The sequence below is a fragment of the Carlito syrichta genome, unplaced genomic scaffold (genome assembly GCF_000164805.1).
Source record: "Carlito syrichta isolate Samal-C Ts95f unplaced genomic scaffold, Tarsius_syrichta-2.0.1 Scaffold312046, whole genome shotgun sequence".
Taxonomy (NCBI): domain Eukaryota; kingdom Metazoa; phylum Chordata; class Mammalia; order Primates; family Tarsiidae; genus Carlito; species Carlito syrichta.
This window is the reverse complement of record NW_007256142.1, coordinates 82964-103838: the sequence shown is the minus strand read 5'-3', so window position 1 is coordinate 103838 and position 20875 is coordinate 82964. Positions and strand designations below refer to the sequence as shown.

At 37.8% G+C, this 20875-nt stretch overlaps 1 protein-coding gene across 1 annotated transcript in view; it reads right to left on the bottom strand.

Moving 5' to 3' along the window:
• The window catches only part of KLKB1 (kallikrein B1), a 36708-nt gene that overhangs the window by 9131 nt on the left and 6702 nt on the right, over window positions 1-20875 (bottom strand). The window contains exons 3-6 of the mRNA XM_008069453.2: window positions 15272-15434; window positions 13747-13853; window positions 12709-12868; window positions 12154-12263 (exon numbers count right to left, since the gene is read on the bottom strand). Of these exons, the coding sequence (XP_008067644.1) occupies window positions 12154-12263; window positions 12709-12868; window positions 13747-13853; window positions 15272-15434 (540 nt within the window). The remainder of the gene's footprint in view (window positions 1-12153; window positions 12264-12708; window positions 12869-13746; window positions 13854-15271; window positions 15435-20875) is intronic.

Here is a 20875-nt window from a genome sequence, read left to right as displayed (position 1 = left end):
CAGATTATTTACTCAGTTTACTTAATTTGATAACACATAAATTCAACTAAAACTGTGGAAGCTTAAAGAACAATGGTAGCAATAATGGAAAAAACAGAACAGTCTTAATTTAAATAAACATAATGGGATCAAGAGATAGCACTTCCCATAATATCTTCATAGGGTCAGTTTAGGAAATTAGACCTCAACTAATTAAACTTTTAAAAAGTTCCAATCAAGATTCTTGATGCCAAAAGAGAACTTATGGGTCATAAATGCCAACCTACAACTGCATCCTCACAAGAATAGCCCTGAGTGGTTGTGTCATAACTTTTACTTGGACATTTATAGTAGCAAGACTCTCATTACCTCATGACAAGGCCCAATCTTTTTCTATACCACTCCAGATGTTAGAAATTTTTTTCTTATTTTCTTCACCTTAGTATTTACCTAGATCTACCCTATGGGACCACACGAATTAGACTAATCCCTTTTTCAATAACAGCTTTTCCAAAACAAAAAACAAGAATTAATACGGTACCCTGACTTTTTTCATGTCAAATATCTTTCATTTATTTCTTTATCATTTTTAAATTTGCCATGACTTCTACATATTTTACCACCCAGTTGCCCTCTTTCAAAGTGCTGCAGTTTTCCATTGCTCCATAAAAACTGTGGAATACAGAACTGAATGCAAAATTTCAGTCATGGTTCTGACCTGTGCAGATGACAAAAAGACAGGTGCTCCTTTGTTTTGAAGACTATTTTATTTTTAAAAGCTAGTTTTGTGTTTGTTTTCGTTTTGTCTTTCAAAAGCAATACGGGGTATTAGAAATGGCAGAGTAAGGACCTCCAAGCATCCTCTCCTCCGTAAAAGCAATGAGAACACTGGAAAAATTGCCAAAACCCATTCTTTCAGAACTCTGGAAATTAACAAAAAGCTTATAACATCCTAGGGAGGGTTTATTCAAGAAAAACATCCGGATATCAGTAAGAACGCTGAGGTTCTCAAGATTTTAACTTGCTGTATGCACATCCTCCTCCCCTCAGCTCCACAGAAGTCTTGAAAACAGTCCCACAATCCGGATGAAAACCAGCAGCCTAGCAGCCACTAGAAGGGTCAGAAGGTGGTGGGAGCTACCCCAAAGCCCAATCCTAAAGAACTGTAAGTTCCCTGGAAAAATCCCACTCACAAGAATTTATTTGGCCTGACTCAGAGCTTGAATTTATTTGGCCTGACTCAGAGCTTGCCCAGTGTTAAACAATCTGTTCCTTGGGAGCATTTCTCCCCATCGCCACTCCGGCCCCACCAAAAAAAGGAAAAAAAAATCATGGCAATTATATTGCCATCGCAACTGGCTGAGGCAGCAATAGCAACGAGAGCAAACAACAAGTCAATAAAAAATTCTAAAAGGAAAACTTATGGAAAAAGATGTCAGTGTGGGGGAGGGGGTTGAAAATCTCTGATACATTCCTGTTAATCTAAGTGATCACATGCTTGTATTGGGCTGCATATGGGCCCAGGGCTGTGGACATTCTTTTGAAAGACCTGATAAAACCCTAAGCGCTCACTATTGCCTGATCTTGACTTGTGAGTGATGTGAGATCAGTGACCGTAGAAAGTGAAAAGTTACACAAAGTTTCAAAATGTCTGCTCGAGTGTTGGAAGGCCTTCCACAATGCTGACCTAGAGCCCCTTGTCAGGAAAGTAGAAAGGCTAGGAAATTTATTAGTTCTGGTCACCTAAGAACATCTCAGTCTAGTCACTAGCTAACTTCTCATATAAGCAAGCAGAGACATCAGTGACCATAAACAACAAAGAATACATACTTTACAGAATGATTAGTTCAGGAAAATCACCAAACAATCAAACAGTAGTAACAACAACAAAACAATAACAACAAATTCTAGAGAAAAAATGTGATATCCAGAAGTTGCGACATGCTATTATTTAGAAAGTCTAATTGTTTACAAGACATTCAAAGAAACAAGAAAGCCTGGCCCATACACACACACAAAAAAAGCAGTCGGTACAAACTGTTGCTAAGGAAACACACACATAGGATTTACCATACAAAGACATCAAGCAAGCTATTTTAAATATGTTCAAAGAACTAACAAAAAAACTAAAGAATTAAAGAAAAGTGTGAGAACACCGTATATTGCCAAATAGAGAATATCAAATAAAAAGATAGGAATTTTTAAAAACCCAACAAATAGAAATGGTGGGGTTGAAAAGCCTAATGATTAAGATTAAGAGCTCACTAAAAAGGCTTAATAAAGATGTGGACTTGTGGGGAGCAAATGAGCACTGTCCAGACAGCTGACTCCAGCAAAAGTCAGGCCCCAAGCGGAGGCAAGGTCCTGCTTGGCTGCTCTGCGCCCTAGCCAAAGAGCAAGAGATGCAGCCTACTACATGGAATTGCATTTCAGAGTCCACACATTCGGATGCAAATAGGACAGATAAAGCCTTGGCAGCAACAAGATAATCGAAGAACAGCTTGCCATTTAGATAGCAACAAAATTCCATTAGAGCTCCCTTCTAGACCTTGAACCCCTTCCAACTTCCTTTGTGCTTGATTATACAATAAGCATGCTGAGCGAGTTCGGGGCCTCTTCTCCTCCACCAGAGGAAAGTGTCCTACCAGCTTTTCTTTATCTCTTTGTGTCTGTGTCTTTCTTAATCTCTCACTGCTCTCTCTCAGGACCCCCAAGGCACCTCTGTGATGCCATGAAAACAGGTCTAGGAGGGGAATTTATATCTCTATGAACACACATCAAGAAATGAAAAGATTGCAAGTTAACAGCCCAACAAATCACCTAAAGGAGCTAGAAAGACAAGACCACCAAAACCCTAAATTTAGCAGAAAAATCCAGAAAACTAAAGTAAAAGCCCATATTCGGGACATAGACGATAAAAATATCATAAAAACATCAACAAAACAAAAAGCTGGTTCTTTGAAAGAATTAACAAGATTGATGAAGCCCTAGCCAGAATGACCAAGAAAAAGAGAGAAAAAGGCCAAGTAAACACAATCAGAAATGCAAAAGATCAAATCACAACTGACCCCAAAGAAATACAGAAGATTATCAGAGATTGCTATGCACACCTGTATGGAAACAAACTTGGTAACATAAATGAAATGAAGGACATTCTGATATCACACAGCCTCTCCAGGTTGAAACAAGAAGACATTGAGAAACTAAATAGACGAATAACAACCCAGAATATTGACTCTGTCATAAGAAAACTACCAACAAGTAAAAACTGTGAACTAGATGACTTTCCAGCAGAATTCTACAAAATGTACAAGGAAAAGTTGTAACAATCCTAATAAAAGTAATCCGGGCAATTGAGAAAGATGGAATTCTCCCAAATCATTTTACAAGGCTAACTTTACACTGATACCCAAACCAGGAAAAGATCCAACCAAAAAAGAGAACTACAGCCCAATACCCCTTATGAACATAGATGCAAAAATCCTCAACAGATTCTAGCAAATCAGATCCCACAACTCATCTCAAAAATCATCCACCATGACCAAGTAGGCGTCATTCCCAGAATGCAGAGTTGGTTCAACATTCGCAAGTTTATAAATGTAATTAAATACAACAGATGTAAAAACAAGAACCACATAATTATATCATTAGATGCAAAGTTTTTTATAAAATCCAGCATCCTTTCTTGATAAAAGCCCTCAAACACTTAGGCATAGAAGGAACATACCTCAAAATAGTAATTGCCAACTACGATAAACCCAAAGATAGCATATTGCTAAATGAACAGAAACTGGAAGCATTTCCCTTGAACACTGGAACAAGACAAGGCTGCTCACTCTCACCCCTCTTGTTCAATGTTGTGTTTGAAGTCCTACCTAAAGAAATCAGACAAGAGAAGGAAATCAAGGGTATCCAAATAGGAAAAGAGGAAGTTAAGTTATACCTCTTTGTTGATTGATCTTATTCCTTGGAATCCAAGACAATCTGTCAAAAACTTGCTTGCACTGATAAAGGCCTTTGGCAAAGTCTTGGGGTACAAATCAAATGTGCAAATGATAGTTGCATTCTTATACATAAACAACAAATAGGCAGAGAACCAAATAAAAAGCACAATACCATTCACAATAACCACAAAAAATGAAATACTTTGGGATCTTCCTAAATAGAGAAGTGAAAGAACTTTACAATGAAAACTACAAAACACAGTTCAAAGATATTCAAGAAGGCACAAACAAATGGAAAAATATTCCATGCTCATGGATAGGAAGATCAACATTGTTAAGATGTTCATCCTATCCATGGCAATCTGCAGATTCAACACATACCCATTAAATTACCAGCAGCATTCTTCTCAGACCTGGAAATGACAATACAGAAATTCATATAGAAACATAAACAACCACAAATAGACAAAACAATCCTTAGGAAAAGAAACAAAGCAGGAAGTATCACACCCAGACTTCAAACTTTACTATAAGGCTACAATAATCAAAACAGCCTGGTATTGGTACAAGAACAGGCATATGGACCAATGAAAGAGGATAGAGATTCCAGAAGCAATATCTCAGTCTCTCAACCAACTCATCTTTGGTAAAGTCTCCAACAACAACAAATGAGGATAAGAGAACCTATTCAGTAAACAGTGCTGGGAAAACTGGTTGACCACATGCAGAAGATTGAAACAGGACCCTTACCTATCATCAGACACAAAAATCAACTCTAAATGGATCAGATCTAAACATAAAACCTCAAACTATAAGAATCTTAGAAAACGCAGGAGACACCCTTATGGAAATTGGAACTGGCAGCCAATTCCTGATCAAAACCCCAAATGCCCATGCCATAAGAGAAAAAATAGGCAAGTATGACCTCATCAAACTGAAAAGCTTCTGTAAAGCAAAAGAAACCATCAATAGAGCAGGGAGACAATCCACAGAATGGGAAAAAATATTTGTCAACTGACAAAGGCCTGACATCCAGATCTACAATTTTTTCAAACATGCCGAAAGGAAAAAAAACGAACAGCCCCATTAAGAAGTGGGCAAAAGACATGAATAGACACTTCTCAGAGGAGGATATACGGGCAGCCAACAGATACATGAAAAAGTGTTCATTAATTATCAGAGAAATGCAAATCAAAACCACATTAAGATACCACCTACCCCTGAAAGAAGGGCCAACATTAATAAAAACAAACAACAACAAAAGCTGGCAAGGATGTAGAGAAAAAGGAACGCTTCTACACTGCTGGTGGGAATGCAAACTAGTGTAATCTCTTTGGAAGACAATGTGGCAATTTCTGAAAGAACTAGAAATTGACCTTCCATACGACCCCGCAATCCCTACTGGGAATATCCCGGGGGGAACTCAAATCATTCTACAAAAAAGACGCCTGCACATACATGTTTATTACAGCACTATTCACAATAGCAAAAACATGAAATCAACCTTGCTGCCCATTGAAACTGGACTGGATAAAAAAATGTGGTACATATGCGCGATGGAATATTATGCAGCCATAAAGAAGAACAAACATGAACTTCACAGCAACTTGGATGGATTTAGTCTATCATACTTCATGATCTATCACAGAAGCAAAGAACAAAGTACCACACGTTCTCACTCATAAGTGAACCCTGAACAATTACCATAATACTTTAAGAAAGAGATTGGCTGTAATGGGATACAACAGAGGTAGAACTGGCAGAGGGTGGGGGGACACAACATCGGTAAGGGTACCTGATCTCAAACCAGGCAAAGTGGGGCCCAAAGGGAGGCCCAAACTTTATCTGTATGATAACTACTTGTATACCTAATCCTGAATTGTACACCACATCTTTAAAAACATATTAAAAAAAAAACAAATAATAACATTTTATTATGTCTAAGAGTCAATCAAGATGATATAACGAATCTAAACATATCTGGGCCTAAGTAGGATCCTAAAATATGTTGAAAGGAGACTATACAGTTTAACAACAATGGCTGCAGATTTATTTTTTATTTTTGAGTTGGAGTCTCACTCCATCTCCCAGGCTGGAGTGCAGTTGCACGCTCGTGGCCTAATGTCAACCTGCTGGCCTCTGTCGATCCTTCTACCTCAGCCTTCCAAGTAACTGAAACTGCAGGCACGCGCTACCATGCTTGGCTAATTTTTTATTTATTGTAGAGATGAGATCTTGCCAAGTTGCCTGGGCTGGTCTTGAACCTATGGGCTTGGTATCCACTCACCTGGGCCTCCCAAAGTGCTGGGATTACATGCTGAGCCACCGAGTCTGGCCAGTTGTAGATTTTAATACCCTAATTTCAGTAACAAATAGAACAATTAAGTAGAAAATGAAAAAGGAAATAGAAGACATGAAAAACACATCAAACCAACTAGACCTAAAAGGTATCAATAGACTACTCCAAAACATCAGACTTCACATTCTCAAGTACACATGGAATATATTACAAGGTAGATCATGTTAGCTCATAAAAATAAGTCTCAATAAATGTGAAAGGATTGAAATCATACAAAATTTATTTTCCCACCACAGTGAAGTGAATTTTGAGAAACCAAAAGAAATTGGGAAATCACAAATACATATATAGAAATTAAACAGCACATTTCTAAAATGTGTTAAAGAAAATGTATTAAGGAAGAAATCACATAGAAAATCAGAAAATACTTGATATCAATTAATGAAATAAAATGAAATTATAATTATTATAATTTAAATGAGAATATAGCATACTGAAATTTATAGATTGCAGCTAAAGCAAGTTTAATAAAAGAAGAAATATTTTAAATGAATAACCTAATACTTCATCTTAAAAATCTATAAAATAAAGAGGAAAGCAACAGAAACCAGAAGGAAAGAAGTAATAAAGATTACACTGAAAAGAAATAAACTAGAGAATAGAGGAAATCTGCAAAACCAATTGATTGAAAATATCAAAAATATTAACAAATCTTTAGTTAGGCTACCAAGGCAAAGATAGAAAAGAAAAAAAATACTGAAATAGATAATGAAAGAAACAATACAAAGAGACTATAAGTGAACACTATAAACAAGTGTATGCCAACAATTAGATAACCTAAATGAAATGGATAAATTCCTAGAAACATAAACCACTGAAACTGACAAAAGAAGAAATAGAAAATCTGAATAGACCTATAAAAAGTTAAAAAGATTGAACTAGTAATCAAAAAAACTTCCTACAAAGAAAAACCTTGGCTGAGTCAGCTTTTCCTCTGAATTCTACCAAACATTTAAAGAATGAACAGCAATTATTTAAAAACTCCTCCAGGAAATAAAAGACAATACTTTCTAACTAATTTTTTGAAACCAGAATTAGCTTAATACAAATCTAGACAATCACAAGAAAAAAAAAAAACTACCAAATAATGTATCTTATGAATATTCACTCAAAATCTTCAAAAATGCTAGCAAACCAAATCCAACAACATAAATTATTAAATGCTATGACCAAATAGGAGTTATCCCAGAAATGGCTTTACCACATGAAAATCAATCAGCATTGTACTGGAAGTAATATCCAGAGTAATTATAAAAGAAAAAGAAGTAAAAGAAATCCAGATTGAAAAGAAGGAAAATTATCTCTATCCATAGATGACATAAACTTGTATATAGAAAATCCTAAAAAATCCACAAAAAATCTATTAATAAACATGTTTAGCAAGGTTGCAGGATATAAGCTCAATATACAAAAATGATTTTATTTCAACACACAAGGAATGATGAATGTTAAGATGAAATTTAAACAAATTAATTGATATTAGTAACAAAAAAGATAAAATACTTATGAGTAATTTTTTTTTTTTTTTTTTGAGTTGGAGTCTCACTTTTCTCACCCAGACTGGAGTGCAGTGGCATGCTCACAGTCACTGCAGCCGCGACCTGCTGGGCTTAGGCAATCCTTCTGCCTCAGCCTTCCAAGCAGCTAGAACTACAGATGCACATCACCACGCCCGACTAGAGGAGCATATTTAAAAAAGAAAATACAAGACTCTTACACACAAAAAAAATCTGCAAAGTACAACTGAAAGAAATTAAAGAAGCTCTAAATAAGTGGAAAGACATTCTGTGTTCATGGACTTAATATTGTTCAGATGACAAAACTCCCCAAGTTGATCTACAGATTCATTGCACTCCCTTATCAAAAGCCCGGTTGCCTTTTGTTTTTCACAGAAGTTGATAAACATCCCAAAATACATAAGGAAATGCAAAAGCTCCAGAATAGCTAAATCAATCTTGAAAAAGAAGAAAATGGGAAAGCTCAGACTGTCTGATTTCAAAACTTATTACAAAGTTACAGTAATAAAGACTGTGTGTTACAGGCAGAAGGATAGACATGTAGATCAATGGAATAGAACTGATGGTAAATTGATTTTTGAAAAGGGTTTCAAGACAATTCATTGGGGAAAGAATAATCTCTTCAACAATTGGTGCTGAAACAACTTGATATCCACGTGCAAAAAAATTAAGTTGGATTCCTACTTTATACCATATACAAAAATTAACTCAAAATGTATCTAATGCCTTAATGTAAAAGTTATAACTATAAAATTTTGAGAATAAAACATAGTCATAAACCTTTATAACCCTGGACTAAATTATGGCTTTTTAGATATTACACCAAAATCACAAACAAGAAAAAAAAAAAATGACTGGACTTCATCAAATTTAAAAGACTTTTATGCTTCAAAGGACACTATCAATAGAGTGAAAAGATGACTTTGGGAAGTTTTTGCAAATAATATATCTGATAAGGGTGTAGTATCCCAAATATATAGAGAACTCATAACTCAACAATAAAAACACAAATAACACAATTATTTTTAAAGGGTAAAGGATTTGAACAGGCATTTCCAAAAAGAATGTATTCAAATTGCTAATAAGCACATGAAAATATACTAATCATTAGTCATTAGGGAAATGCATATCAAAACCAAAATGAGAAACCACTTTACATTTACTAAGAAGGTGATTTTTAAAAAGGCAATAACATGGATTATTGAGGTTGTGTAGAAATTGAAACCCTCATTTATTGCTGGAAGGCATATAATATTGTCTAGCTGTTCTCAAAAACCATTGGACAGTTCCTCAAAAAAAGTTAACATAAGCCGGGCTCGGTGGCTCAGCCTGTAATCCCGCGCCTTTGGGAGGCTGAGGTGAGTGGATTGCCTGAGCCCGCGGGTTCGAGACCCGCCTGGGCAGCGAGACCTCATCTCTACAATAAATCAAAAAATCAGCCGGGCGTGGTAGCGCACGCCTGTAATTCCGGCTACTCGGAAGGCTGAGGCGGAAGGATCGCCGGAGCCCAGCAGGCGAGGCTGCGGTGGCCGGGAGCGGCCACTGCACTCCAGTCCGGGTGACAGAGTGAGACTCCAACTCAAAAAAAAAAAAAGTTAACATAGTGCTATCATATTACCCAGCAATTCCAATCCTAGTTACATACATCAGCGAATTGATAATATATAAACAAAATATGGCTTATTCACACAGTAGGATATTATTCAGTCATAAAAAAGGAATGAAGTACTAATATGTGCCACAACATGGATGAAGCTTGAAAACATTATGCTATGTGAAAAAAGTCGGGCACAAAAACATACTGCATTATTTCATCTCTATGAAATGTCCAGAATAGTCAAGTTCATGAAGACAAACAGTAGATTACCAGTTGCCAGGAGATTGGGAGAGGAGGGAATGGAGAATGATTGTTAATGGATACATAGTTTCTCGTGAGGTAATGAAAATGTTCTGGAACTAAATAGTGGTGATGGTTGCAAAAAACTACTCAGTTGCACACTTTTAAAGGGTTAATTTTATGTTACCTAAATTATATATCAAAAACTTCAGGCCAACTATGGAAAAAACAATACATGCTATACCAAAATATCAAATTTGATAGAACAAAATCATATAAAATAAACACATCGGTCATATAAATAAACACTAAATTTTCATTTGATTTTCAGCAGTTTTGCTGTGGATTCTCCAACACATCCTTCAAGTCATCTTGTTGACTACTATTAAGCCTCATCTTTTCCAGTGTGTATATATGATCCTAAGAGCTTTACATTTATCCACATTAAATATCTTAAATAATTTTCAACTCATTGTCCAACCTATTAAAATTGCTTTTATTTTGCTTTTCCTATCTAATATGTTGGGCAGCCCTCCTTTAGTCTCATCCATTTTGAGTCATGTATCCAACTGACTTACATGACATTATCTATTTCAAATATGTCACCTGATTATCCTCAGAAACCGTGTTGCTTCCTGCCATATAATTTTTATCACCCAACTTCATTGAGCAGACTATCTTTCTCCCTCAGAGGTGATAATATTTTTTTTAAATTGCAGTTTATATACTTGCATTTTTTATTTGAAAAACACATTCACCATGTCACTTGAGAACTTAAATGATGTGGTAAGAATATTCTCTAACAGAATTGCAAATTGTTTTGTCAAATTAACGAGAAATATGACTATCCTGAAACCTTTCAAAATTCAGGCAGGAAGATGGTCAAGAAGAGAAGGAAGCCTATAAATATAGCGAGTTCATATAGGAGTTGAGAGGTAGAAGACATTACATTAAAGAAGTAAGAGGAGAGGAATGTGAAATTTATGTGATCCAGGTTCAAGTCCCGGCCCCGCCCACCATCTGTGTGACCTTGAGCACATTTCACCTCTAGGAGCCTCAGGTTTTTTTGTGTGTAAAATTAGGAGGCTCCTTGGTGAAACTAAGGGCAAACATTTTGTAATGACTACAAAGCACTCCTAACTTATGTATTTCATTGGGGGAGTTAGGCCAGGAGATGGCCTTCCTATGAAGAACTAAGAGGCATCTGGCATAGATGCTCCCTGAAGAATAAGGGAAATTGTACCCCGTGAAAAGTTATGCCCTTAGCAGCTCAAAACACTGCCCCCAAAATGTAGGGTTTTTATCACTCTGTAAAGGCCACTAAGTCAAGTTGAAATAATGTGTGAGCTGATTGTAAGTTAACAAGAAAGCAAGCACAGGAAGTCAGAGATTCGACATCTGGGAGGCTCCCTCAGACTGTGCACTGAGCCATGAAGGGCCCTAGGCTTCAGCACAAGCTTGCTAGTTTTCTGGATGAGCACCAAAAATTCTTTCAGCAACAGTGCCGTGGACAGAATGGAACACGTTTGAATATGGTACTACCGCCTGGAGTCTGTACCTTCAGAAACACTCCCAGAAAAAAATAGGGTGAATATCAAAATTAAATCATCAGCACACTTGAAATAATCAGTCTGGCACACAAAGAGGAGACACACAGGGAAAGAGATACCTTGGTGCCAACTTCCCAGTCTTCCCAGAGAAGTCTTAACCCAGCACTCAATACAGGCCTTGGTACAGAGCCAGCACTCAATACTGTGGAGAGCTGGCTATAAGTGATTTGTTTTCAACAGCATCTTGTCATTAACATCTAGATATCCTAAACAAGGTGGAATGTCATGGCAATTTTCTGGATAATTCAACTAAAATTACTTGTGTGTCTGAAACAACGGGGTTGATTGGTTCGTTGTGGTAGAGTCGTTTTGCTAGATATGGACACCACCAAGAAACGACCTTACAGTTTTCTCTACAGTATCACTATACTACTTCCCTCTTACTGCTGTTATAGGCGAACAAACTTAGTGGCTTAAAACAACACAAATGTATTCTCACGGTTCTAGAGATCAGAAGTCCAAAGTGGGTCTCAATGGGCTAAAATAAAGATGTCAGCAGTGCTGTGTTCCTTCCAGACTCTCTATAAGAGAAACTGTTTCCTGGCTTTTTTTCAGCTTCCAGAGACCACCTGCATTCCTTGGCTCACCAACCCTTCATCTTCAAAGCCAGCAGTGTAAAATCTTCAAATCTCTTTCTCTCTCTCTGACTCTGACCCTCTGCTTCTCTTTTACTCTTATAAATACCCTTGTGAATATATTGGTCCCATCCAAATAATCCAGAATAATCTCTCCATCTCAAAATCCTTAACTTAAAGACCCTTTTGTCAAGTACAGTAACATATTCACGGTGCCAGGGATTAGCACATGGAAACCTTTGCACGGGGGGGGGGATGGGAGGTTTGGGGGGGGGGGGGCCTCTTATTCTGCCTACTCTAATCACGTGGTGAAATAGTAGTCTTTCAATTACCAATTTCTGAAAGTGCACAAGGCTTCAGTGAGAATCCAGATACCACGTTATCCATCACTTTTATACTGGTAGGTGTTCCTCTCAGACTGTTCTTTAATAGGCAGTTGTACCTGAACATGAAGAGAAGAAATTACTTTGCTTCCTACACTTTGAGATGTGTGCAGCAGTCCAGGCAGTATTTGGCATTCAAATGGACTCACCTGCAGTGGAAAATAAGGCAATTAGAACCATTACCCTGACAATGAGTGGACTGGAGTTTGTATTATTAATCAAACAGACATCTCTCTGCAGGGGAAAGTTAGGGTGAGAATGAGACAAAAGACATTATTCTGTGACATTAAACCCTCATTCCACAAGCACCACCTATCTGTGGACCAAATGGAATTTATTTTCTCCAGGAAAAAGTGACACTAACTAACATTGAGTAAGTAAATAAGGAATGTGGTTAAGCCTAAAATCCCTGTTTGGTTTTCAGTGGAAATAAAGAGGCTATGAAGAAGACAACAAAATCCTGGAAGCACTATCATGAAAAACACCACCATGAATTATACTCACCGGTATTTTGTATCGTAAGATGTTTGTGTGGCATATGTGAAAAATTGGCAGTGAATGTTATTGGTGCACCATTTCTGGCATTCTTCAATACTGTTAACCTTAGATGCATTAAAATTGTCTCCTCGCATATCAATCCCTTTATAAATGTCTCGGTGGCAGGCTGGACAAACAAAATGCATAGAGCAAATTCAGTTTCCTTTCTAGAGGTGGATCAGTCACACCATTTGGTAGTTTTGAAGGATAATAGCTCATTTCTGACAACTGTCTTTCAATTGGGGAATTTAATTTTTTATTATGTCCCTAAATTATCAAACTCTGCTTGAAATAAATTCAGTTCAGTGTCTTCTCCCAAAAGCACTAGCATTGAAAAGGGGCTACTTTGCTTCCTCAATGCAAGGTGCATGCAGCAGTACAGGTATACTTCACATTGAAATTATCAGTGAGCAGTGGGAAATGACCAAGCTAATAATAACAAAGACACTGATAATGAGTGCTGGGCTTTGCATTATTAAACAAGCAGAAGTGCCATTTACCTCTTGCACGGAACGAAGGTACTTCGTCTCTTTGTCTTACTCTTTCTCTGCTTTCAGCTACCCATGTCTGATTATGAACTGCATCTGTATGCCCTGCTTTCGACAACTCTGTGTCAATCATTATACAATGTGGAGAGCTCTTATATATGCATAATAAAACAATTTTCATTCTTGCCTTAAAATTTTGTTAAGTTCTATTATATTTAAGCATTCTTTGAATTAAAATATATCTTATATGGACAAAAGGTAGATAATTATTTTTAAAATGTTTTTTGTTAAGCTCAAATTTGTTGGTTAGACTCTTGGTTAAGAAAGCAGTATATGAGCAGTATAAATCATAATCTATTGTATATAATTTTCTACCCATAAGCGTTATTACTTCTCCAGCCCCTATCTTTCTGAGTGTTGCCTTCCAAAAGTTCAGAGGAGTACAGACATGGAACAAAAGCTGCTCTAAAACAAATCCATTGCTAACTCAAATTTAGCTAAGACATGTACATCTTACCACTTATTTGATGACCACATTGCTTTAAGGAGTGTCCAGAAATTGTTCCTGTCCGATGCATTCTTGTCAGGGTTCCTGTAACACTATCTTTCAAGAAGCAACCAAACCTGTTTTGAAAAGCAACTACACTTAGGAAGTAGAATAATAAACATACTTTGAGGAAATGTCTGGCATTTTCTATACACTAATAAAATCAGAATAAGAAAAAAATAATGTCACTTCCCAACACTTGCTAGAAAGAACACTCTTACAGGTAATTGTATAATATCTAAAGGTCTTTGTAATACCTAATTTCAGCCTTGTCTGTCTTTATACTTATATATTTTTAGGTACAGAAAGTCAATCATATTAAAGAGTTTACGAATTTTCCTGTGTTCCTAAACTTTCAGGTAACTATGTTTCCAGTTGGTGAGTGTTTCTGTAAATATTTCCATTTATTTAAAAAATTAAATTAGTTATAAGAGTTGGATCTGTATATAGTGTTCATCTTGCTTTTTAACTCCTTGTAGTCTGCACTCAATGGAAGACCTATTTCTATCTTAAATTAATTTCATTATTAATTTCATTATTTACATTAATTTCATTATTTACTAGAGCCTAACTCAACTTTTAATATGATGACTTTCACATACAATCTGAGTTTTCTGTATGAGTTTAACTGGTAGAATCAGAGAATGATTATTCAGTTTCTAGTTCTTAAACCCAAATAAAGTGAAGATAAGAGAAAAGGGGTTATGGGTATGGAAAAGGGAAAACAAAAAAAAGGTCATTCTGGATGAAGTGAAATGAAACTGAAGACGAAGGTAAGGCATAATAAGCATGTTCACAGCCTGAAAAGATTTTTAATTACCAACCATTTTCCCCAACAAACTACCAGTTAATAATACAGATTCATATGTGCACGAGCATCCATGTGACATGCACGCACATGCATGTGTGCACACACACACACACACACACACACACACACACACACACACACCCAACATATCACTGTACCACAGGTGTCCAAACTGCCCCAACAAGCACCATTCTGATTTGTGCTCTCCCAAGATTACATGTTCTGGGACTTCCTCTATTATATTCTCAGCAAAATGCTTGTCTTATGTTACAGATTTCTCAGGTCACATATCCACAAATGTGATAATGGATCAGACAGTTAAGTATATTTCCTTATTCAGATGAAATGTTTGCCTGTTATTAGACCCTTCTTGAGATAATCTCTCAATGATTTTCAAGCATTTTTCTTGAGGCTTTGTATATAAAACAACTAGCTTCCACTACCGTAAATGAATACAATGAATGTTTAAAATGCAGATTTCCAGGCCCAAGAGATTTTTGGTTTAGTAGGTCTGGGTTGTGGCATAAGAGAACCACTCCCAGAGATTCTGAGGAAGCTGGTCTTTCAGCCCTATCTGAAAAGCAACCCTGCAAAATGCTGTACCTTTTTGCACACAACTGATTCCATTTTGAAAGGTTTCTTCATTTTGAAAGGCTTCTTCAATAATCATATATTAACTTTTACCTTTTCTCTGTGTCCTTAGTCGAACTTTCAGAAAGAAAACTGAACAGCAAGCACCTTGGATGGAACGTGCACATCATCTGGCAGTGCTGGGCACTTGGGGAGTACATGGCAGTTACATCCCCACCTCTGAAGAAGGTATTTTCATACAGTTCAGTCAGACAGCCTGTGACACAACCATAAAAAATCCAATTTGAAATAAATGCAAATAATAACTTTAACAAAAATATATTTGTGTTCTAATCTTCTTCATCTACTGACTACTCAAATATCTTTATGACATGACTATTATAGTTACAAAATCCATTAAGGTGACTATTTGAATAATGTATAATGTTATTAAAAGTCATTTTCTGGGTACTTACTATATTAAAATTTTGACCAGTTTTTACGAAACATACAGTAATTTGTACATAAATTGTCCACAAATCAATGCCATCCTAGCTTAGTTTCTCTCTGTTGTCTGACATACTATAAAAATATCATGCTTCTGCCAGGCACAGTGACTCATGTGTGTAACCCCAGCACTTCGGGAGGCTGAGGTGAGATGATTGCCTGAGCCCAGGAGTTCAAGAGCAGCCCGAGAAACATAGTAAGATCTTCTTTCAATAACAAATCAAAAAATCATCCAGGCATGGTGGCATATGCCCGTATTCTCAGCTACTCAGGAGGTGGAATATAGCCTGATCCCAGCAGGTCAAGTCTGGTGTCCGTAAGCGTGCCACTGCACTCTAGTCTGAACGACAGAGTGAGACTCCAACTCTAAATAAGTAAATAAATAAATAATCATGCCTTCAAGATAAAGATGTTTGTTCTATTTTCAAAATACTTTAATAACAAACATCTCCACTAGATTCTCACAACTCTGTAAGAGAAATTGGAAGCAAGCTTTATGGTCTGCAGCTCACTTTTTTTAAAGGAAGAAGTTAAGTAATTGAGTTTTGGGGTACACAGATTTGTCCAAGATCCACATGGCTAACAAATGTCCTGCGACATACACCAGCCCTCTGACCGTCAATCTTATACCCCTTTCTAGCTAGCAATGTTAAATGTTGCTCCTCATCCCAGCTTAGTTCAAGCAAACTAACAATTATTGAATATTTATTTTTTACAAGCTCGTTTTTTAGATAGTTTAAGCAAATGCATACATTTGCTAAGTTGAAAATATATATTTGAACTATTTGCTGTTTGGAATTAATCACAGCTCCAAAGTGCCCTGCACCTCACATATTATGAGATAACCAAATGCCTTTACTAGTTTTTATATTTGGCTTTACCTTGGAAGACCGACTTCAAATTCTGCTTAGTAAGCTTTCCAGCTGAGGTAGACATTCATTTTAGTCAGTCAACTGTGAACTAACCAGTGTACTATTCCGTTGACAACCTTGTTCACTTCCTAGGGCAGCAGTCACTGTTCAGTTTAAATAGTATCTATTTTTAAGGGAATGGGCATCTTAGACACAACATGCATTTCGTTAAGCTAACACTGAAGATTAACATTTTCTCTGCACTATCCTATTCCCCTAGGGAGTCTGGCCCTAAGCCCCATTATGACAACTCAATCCAGCAAGATTGCGTCTCTCCCTCTCAGAGGCGTGACTAAGATGACTACTCTTGGGTAAGGTTTATATTTGGAAAGAGCCCAGATCTCTTCAGGTGGAAGCCTCTGGGATTATAAGTGTATTGCCTAGATTTCATATATGCAGAAAACACTGAGTAGCTGATCTAATGACAATGCTAGCTATAAAGATGCCTGTGTTTTAGACAGTTGGTGGTTTTGACTGATTTATGATATCAGTTACCCTTCTGCCCTCCCAGCACACATACAAGGGTACAAACGATGGCTAATCCTCCATGGGAGTTCCCATTCTGCAGCTGAACCTTTGTGAACCACCATGTGACTCAGTTGACAGAATGGGGTGACCAGAAATGCACCAACTTTGGAGTCAAATGCAAATAAACTTCCGGTAGGTGTTCTTGCTTATGCTCATAAGTTGATGGCAATGATGATGATAACGACAATAGCCTGTATTGTGCTTTGGAGTGTGTGTAAAGCACGGTTACATAGGTGATAGTGGACATGATTTTCCTGGCTTTCACATGGGCTCACGTGTCCACGAATTTTGTGCAGGTCATGTAGTCCTGTTTTATGTACCAATGTACTGCTTTCAACTTAAATTGCTGAGGCTTTTCTACCACTCTTCTGTAAAATCAGCATTCTAGTGCTTTCCATCACCAGATGAGAAGTTCAGAAGCAGCCTTTCTGTGGAGAGTAAGAATAACTGTGTATAAAATAGAGAGATATCCAATTATGTGACAACCTTTGTGTAATAAAGCTTTGTTGAAAGTTAAAAAAATAAAAATTGACTTCCGGCAAGATGGCAATGGGGCAGCCCGGTCTATGAAACTCTCTGCAAAGGAGAACGCAGAAGGTCTCTGGCTCTCTCCCCAGGGGCTGTGAATCCCAACATCGACAGCCTGCTCTTCACACGGAGCTTGGTGGTCACCACCACTGGGGCATCGCAGTGGTCTGGACAGCCACTGCAGCCACAACACATCAGCCACCAGTGCCGCTGCGGCCTCTGTGACGGCCATAGCACATCGCGCCACCCGTGCCTGAGGCGATCCACGACTTCAGTCCTTGAAGCCCCTGCAGGCAAGATCTGCTGGGATCACTGTGACCTCTGCTGCCACCATGCCGTCCTACTGGCCGTGGGTCTCTTCCCGTGTGCCCTGAGGCAGGCTTCCACCTCCGACCTCTGCCTGACTCCGGTGGGCTCTACCCTCTCTGGGGCGAGCAGCTGAGATAGCACCACCTGCTGGCCATTCAAGGTAACAGCACCAAAACGGGAAAAACAAGCTTGAAATTTGAGGGGTGAACTGAGGGTGATCTGAACTGTCCTTCACAGCAGGCCAGGGGCAACTGACCCCAGCTGTGAACTAATTTGCCAGCTTGAGAAGAAAGCTAGAAATCAGAGCTGAAAGGACATTGGACTGAAATGAAAAGTCTCAGAGTGTGCTCGATTGTGTGTTAGTTTAATGACTTAATTCTACTCCTACTGTTTCGTTCCTTTTTTTTTCTTTTCCTCTTCCTTTCCTTCTCTTTTCTCCTCTCTGTAAACCATATCTTTGTATAGAGGAACAGCACACCAATAAGGTGGTTGGTTAGCCTGTATGTTAGCATCATTGTATTTTTTTTTTTTTTTTTTGGTATGGGACTTGGTTAGTCTGTAGCTGTGGTCTGTTGTTTTTATCTGTTTCAGTTTAGGTCTCTCTCTCTATTTGCTGGTACACTCGTCTGTTTCCCCCCTTACTCCTCTCTCTCTCCACCCCCCTCTTCCCCCCACTGTCTGCTCCATTCTCTTCCCTCGGCTAACCACATTTTATTTCAGGGAGTAAACCTACAGCCCCACTGCACAGACAGATTCCAAGGCAGTGGGAAGTGGGTTTCAGATTATCCATACACCGGTCGGCGAATACCAAGAGCTGCAGATCGATTTTGAATCACAGCCCCCACCCCTTAAGTAAATCTCAAAATTGCAAAAAAGACCACCCCCAACCTACAGTGCAACTCCAGAATTGAACAAAGTAAGAGGACATACATAAAGAATCGGAGATTGAACAAACAGAAGTAAAACCAATCCCTCTACCCCTGAATAACAGAATTAAAGAAGACGGTGACGTGGAGGGAAGGAAAAGGTAGGGAGGGGGAAAAAACCACACAAATGAAGAAAAACCAAAAGAAGAATATAGGTGTCACACAGACTCCTGGGAGATCAGACACTGAGAAAACAGATTCCGGAACACAAGCAATGAAGAGCCCCCAGAATGACTGGTCACATGCAACAACCCAGACATCAAGACATTAATAGAGAGAATTTAAAAAATTGAGGAGAGACAAGAGGAGAATAGGAAGGAGCTGGTGTCAGAAAAAACAGCAGTAAAGAATACTGTGATGGAAATAAATAACAAACTAATAAGCATGGAAAGCAGAATTAGCCAAGCAGAAGAAAGAATTTCAGAGTTTGAAGACCAAAACACAGAACTAACCCAAACTGTCAAAAGCATAGAAAAGAAGCTCAAAAAGACAGAACAAAACCTTCAAGAGATGAATGATCACTTCAAGAGACTGAACCTAAGAGTAATTGGGCTTCCTGAGACAGAGAGAGAAACAGAAGCCACACTGGAACAAACATTTCATGAAATCATTCAAGAAAACTTCCCTCATCTCATCAAGGATGAAAAAATTCAAACACAAGAGATTCAGAGAACCCCTGCAAGACAACAAATGAGAAGACAAACTCCCAGACATATAATAATTCACCTAAACAAAGTAGGTATAAAAGAAAAAATCCTAAAGGCTCCAAGAGAAAAAGGTCAGACTACCTACCAGGGAAGACCAATTAGAATAGCGGCAGATTTATCTACATAAAGCTTCCAGGCTAGGAAAGCTTGGAGCACTATCTTCAAAGCTCTAAAAGACAAATAATTTCAACCGAGAATAACCTACCCAGCCAAGCTAAGCTTCATCAGTGAGGGAGAATTGAAATCTTTCCCAGATATCTAATCCCTAAGAACCTACGCTGCCACAAGACCACCTCTACAAGAAACACTTAAGAAAGTATTGAACACAGAAGAAAAGGAAAAAAGACAACAATGTTCTTCACAAGAGTACAGGCAAAAGATTAAAAACACACATGATCCAACTCTAAAACCAAAAGAAAGACAACACATAAACAGGAAGAACAACAACTCTGTAAGAACATTATGATAGGGATCAATTCTCACATTTCAATAATTAGTTTGAATGTGAACAGACTAAGTGCACCACTGAAAAGACATAGAATGGCAAAATGGATAAAATATCACCAGGCAACCATCTTTTGCCTTCAAGAGACTCACCTCACTAGAAAGGACACTCACAGACTTAAAGTAAGAGGATGGGAAACAAATTTTCAGGCAAATGGAACACAAAAGAAATGAGGAGTCGTGATCTTAATCTCAGACAAAATACCCTTAAAGCTATCAAAAATTTTAAAAGATACAGAAGGCCACTATATAATGATAAAAGGTTCAATCTATCAACAGGAAATATCCATCCTAAACATATATGCACCGAACATAGGAGCACCAACTTTCATAAAGCAGCTCCTAGGTAAACTAAAAGCAGATATCAACTCCAGTACCATCATAGCTGGGGACTTCAATACCCCACTCACAATGCTAGAGAGATCATCAGTACAAAAAATCAGTAACGAGATCCGAAACCTCAATGTGACTCTTGATCAAATGGACTTAATTGATACCTACAGAACCCTCCATCCAAAGACCGCAGAATACACATTCTACTCATCCCTGCATGGAATGTACTCTAAGATCGACCACATACTTGGCCATAAATCAAGCATAAGCAAATTTAAAAGGAATGAAATTTTACCATGAACCTTCTCAGACCACAGTGGAATAAAAATAAACATTAACACCAACAAGGTCCCCCCAGAACCCACAAAGGCATGGACACTAAACAACATGATGCTAAACAACTCCTGGGTCAATGAGGAAATCAAAACAGAGATCAAAAGATACCTGGAAACAAATGAAAATGAA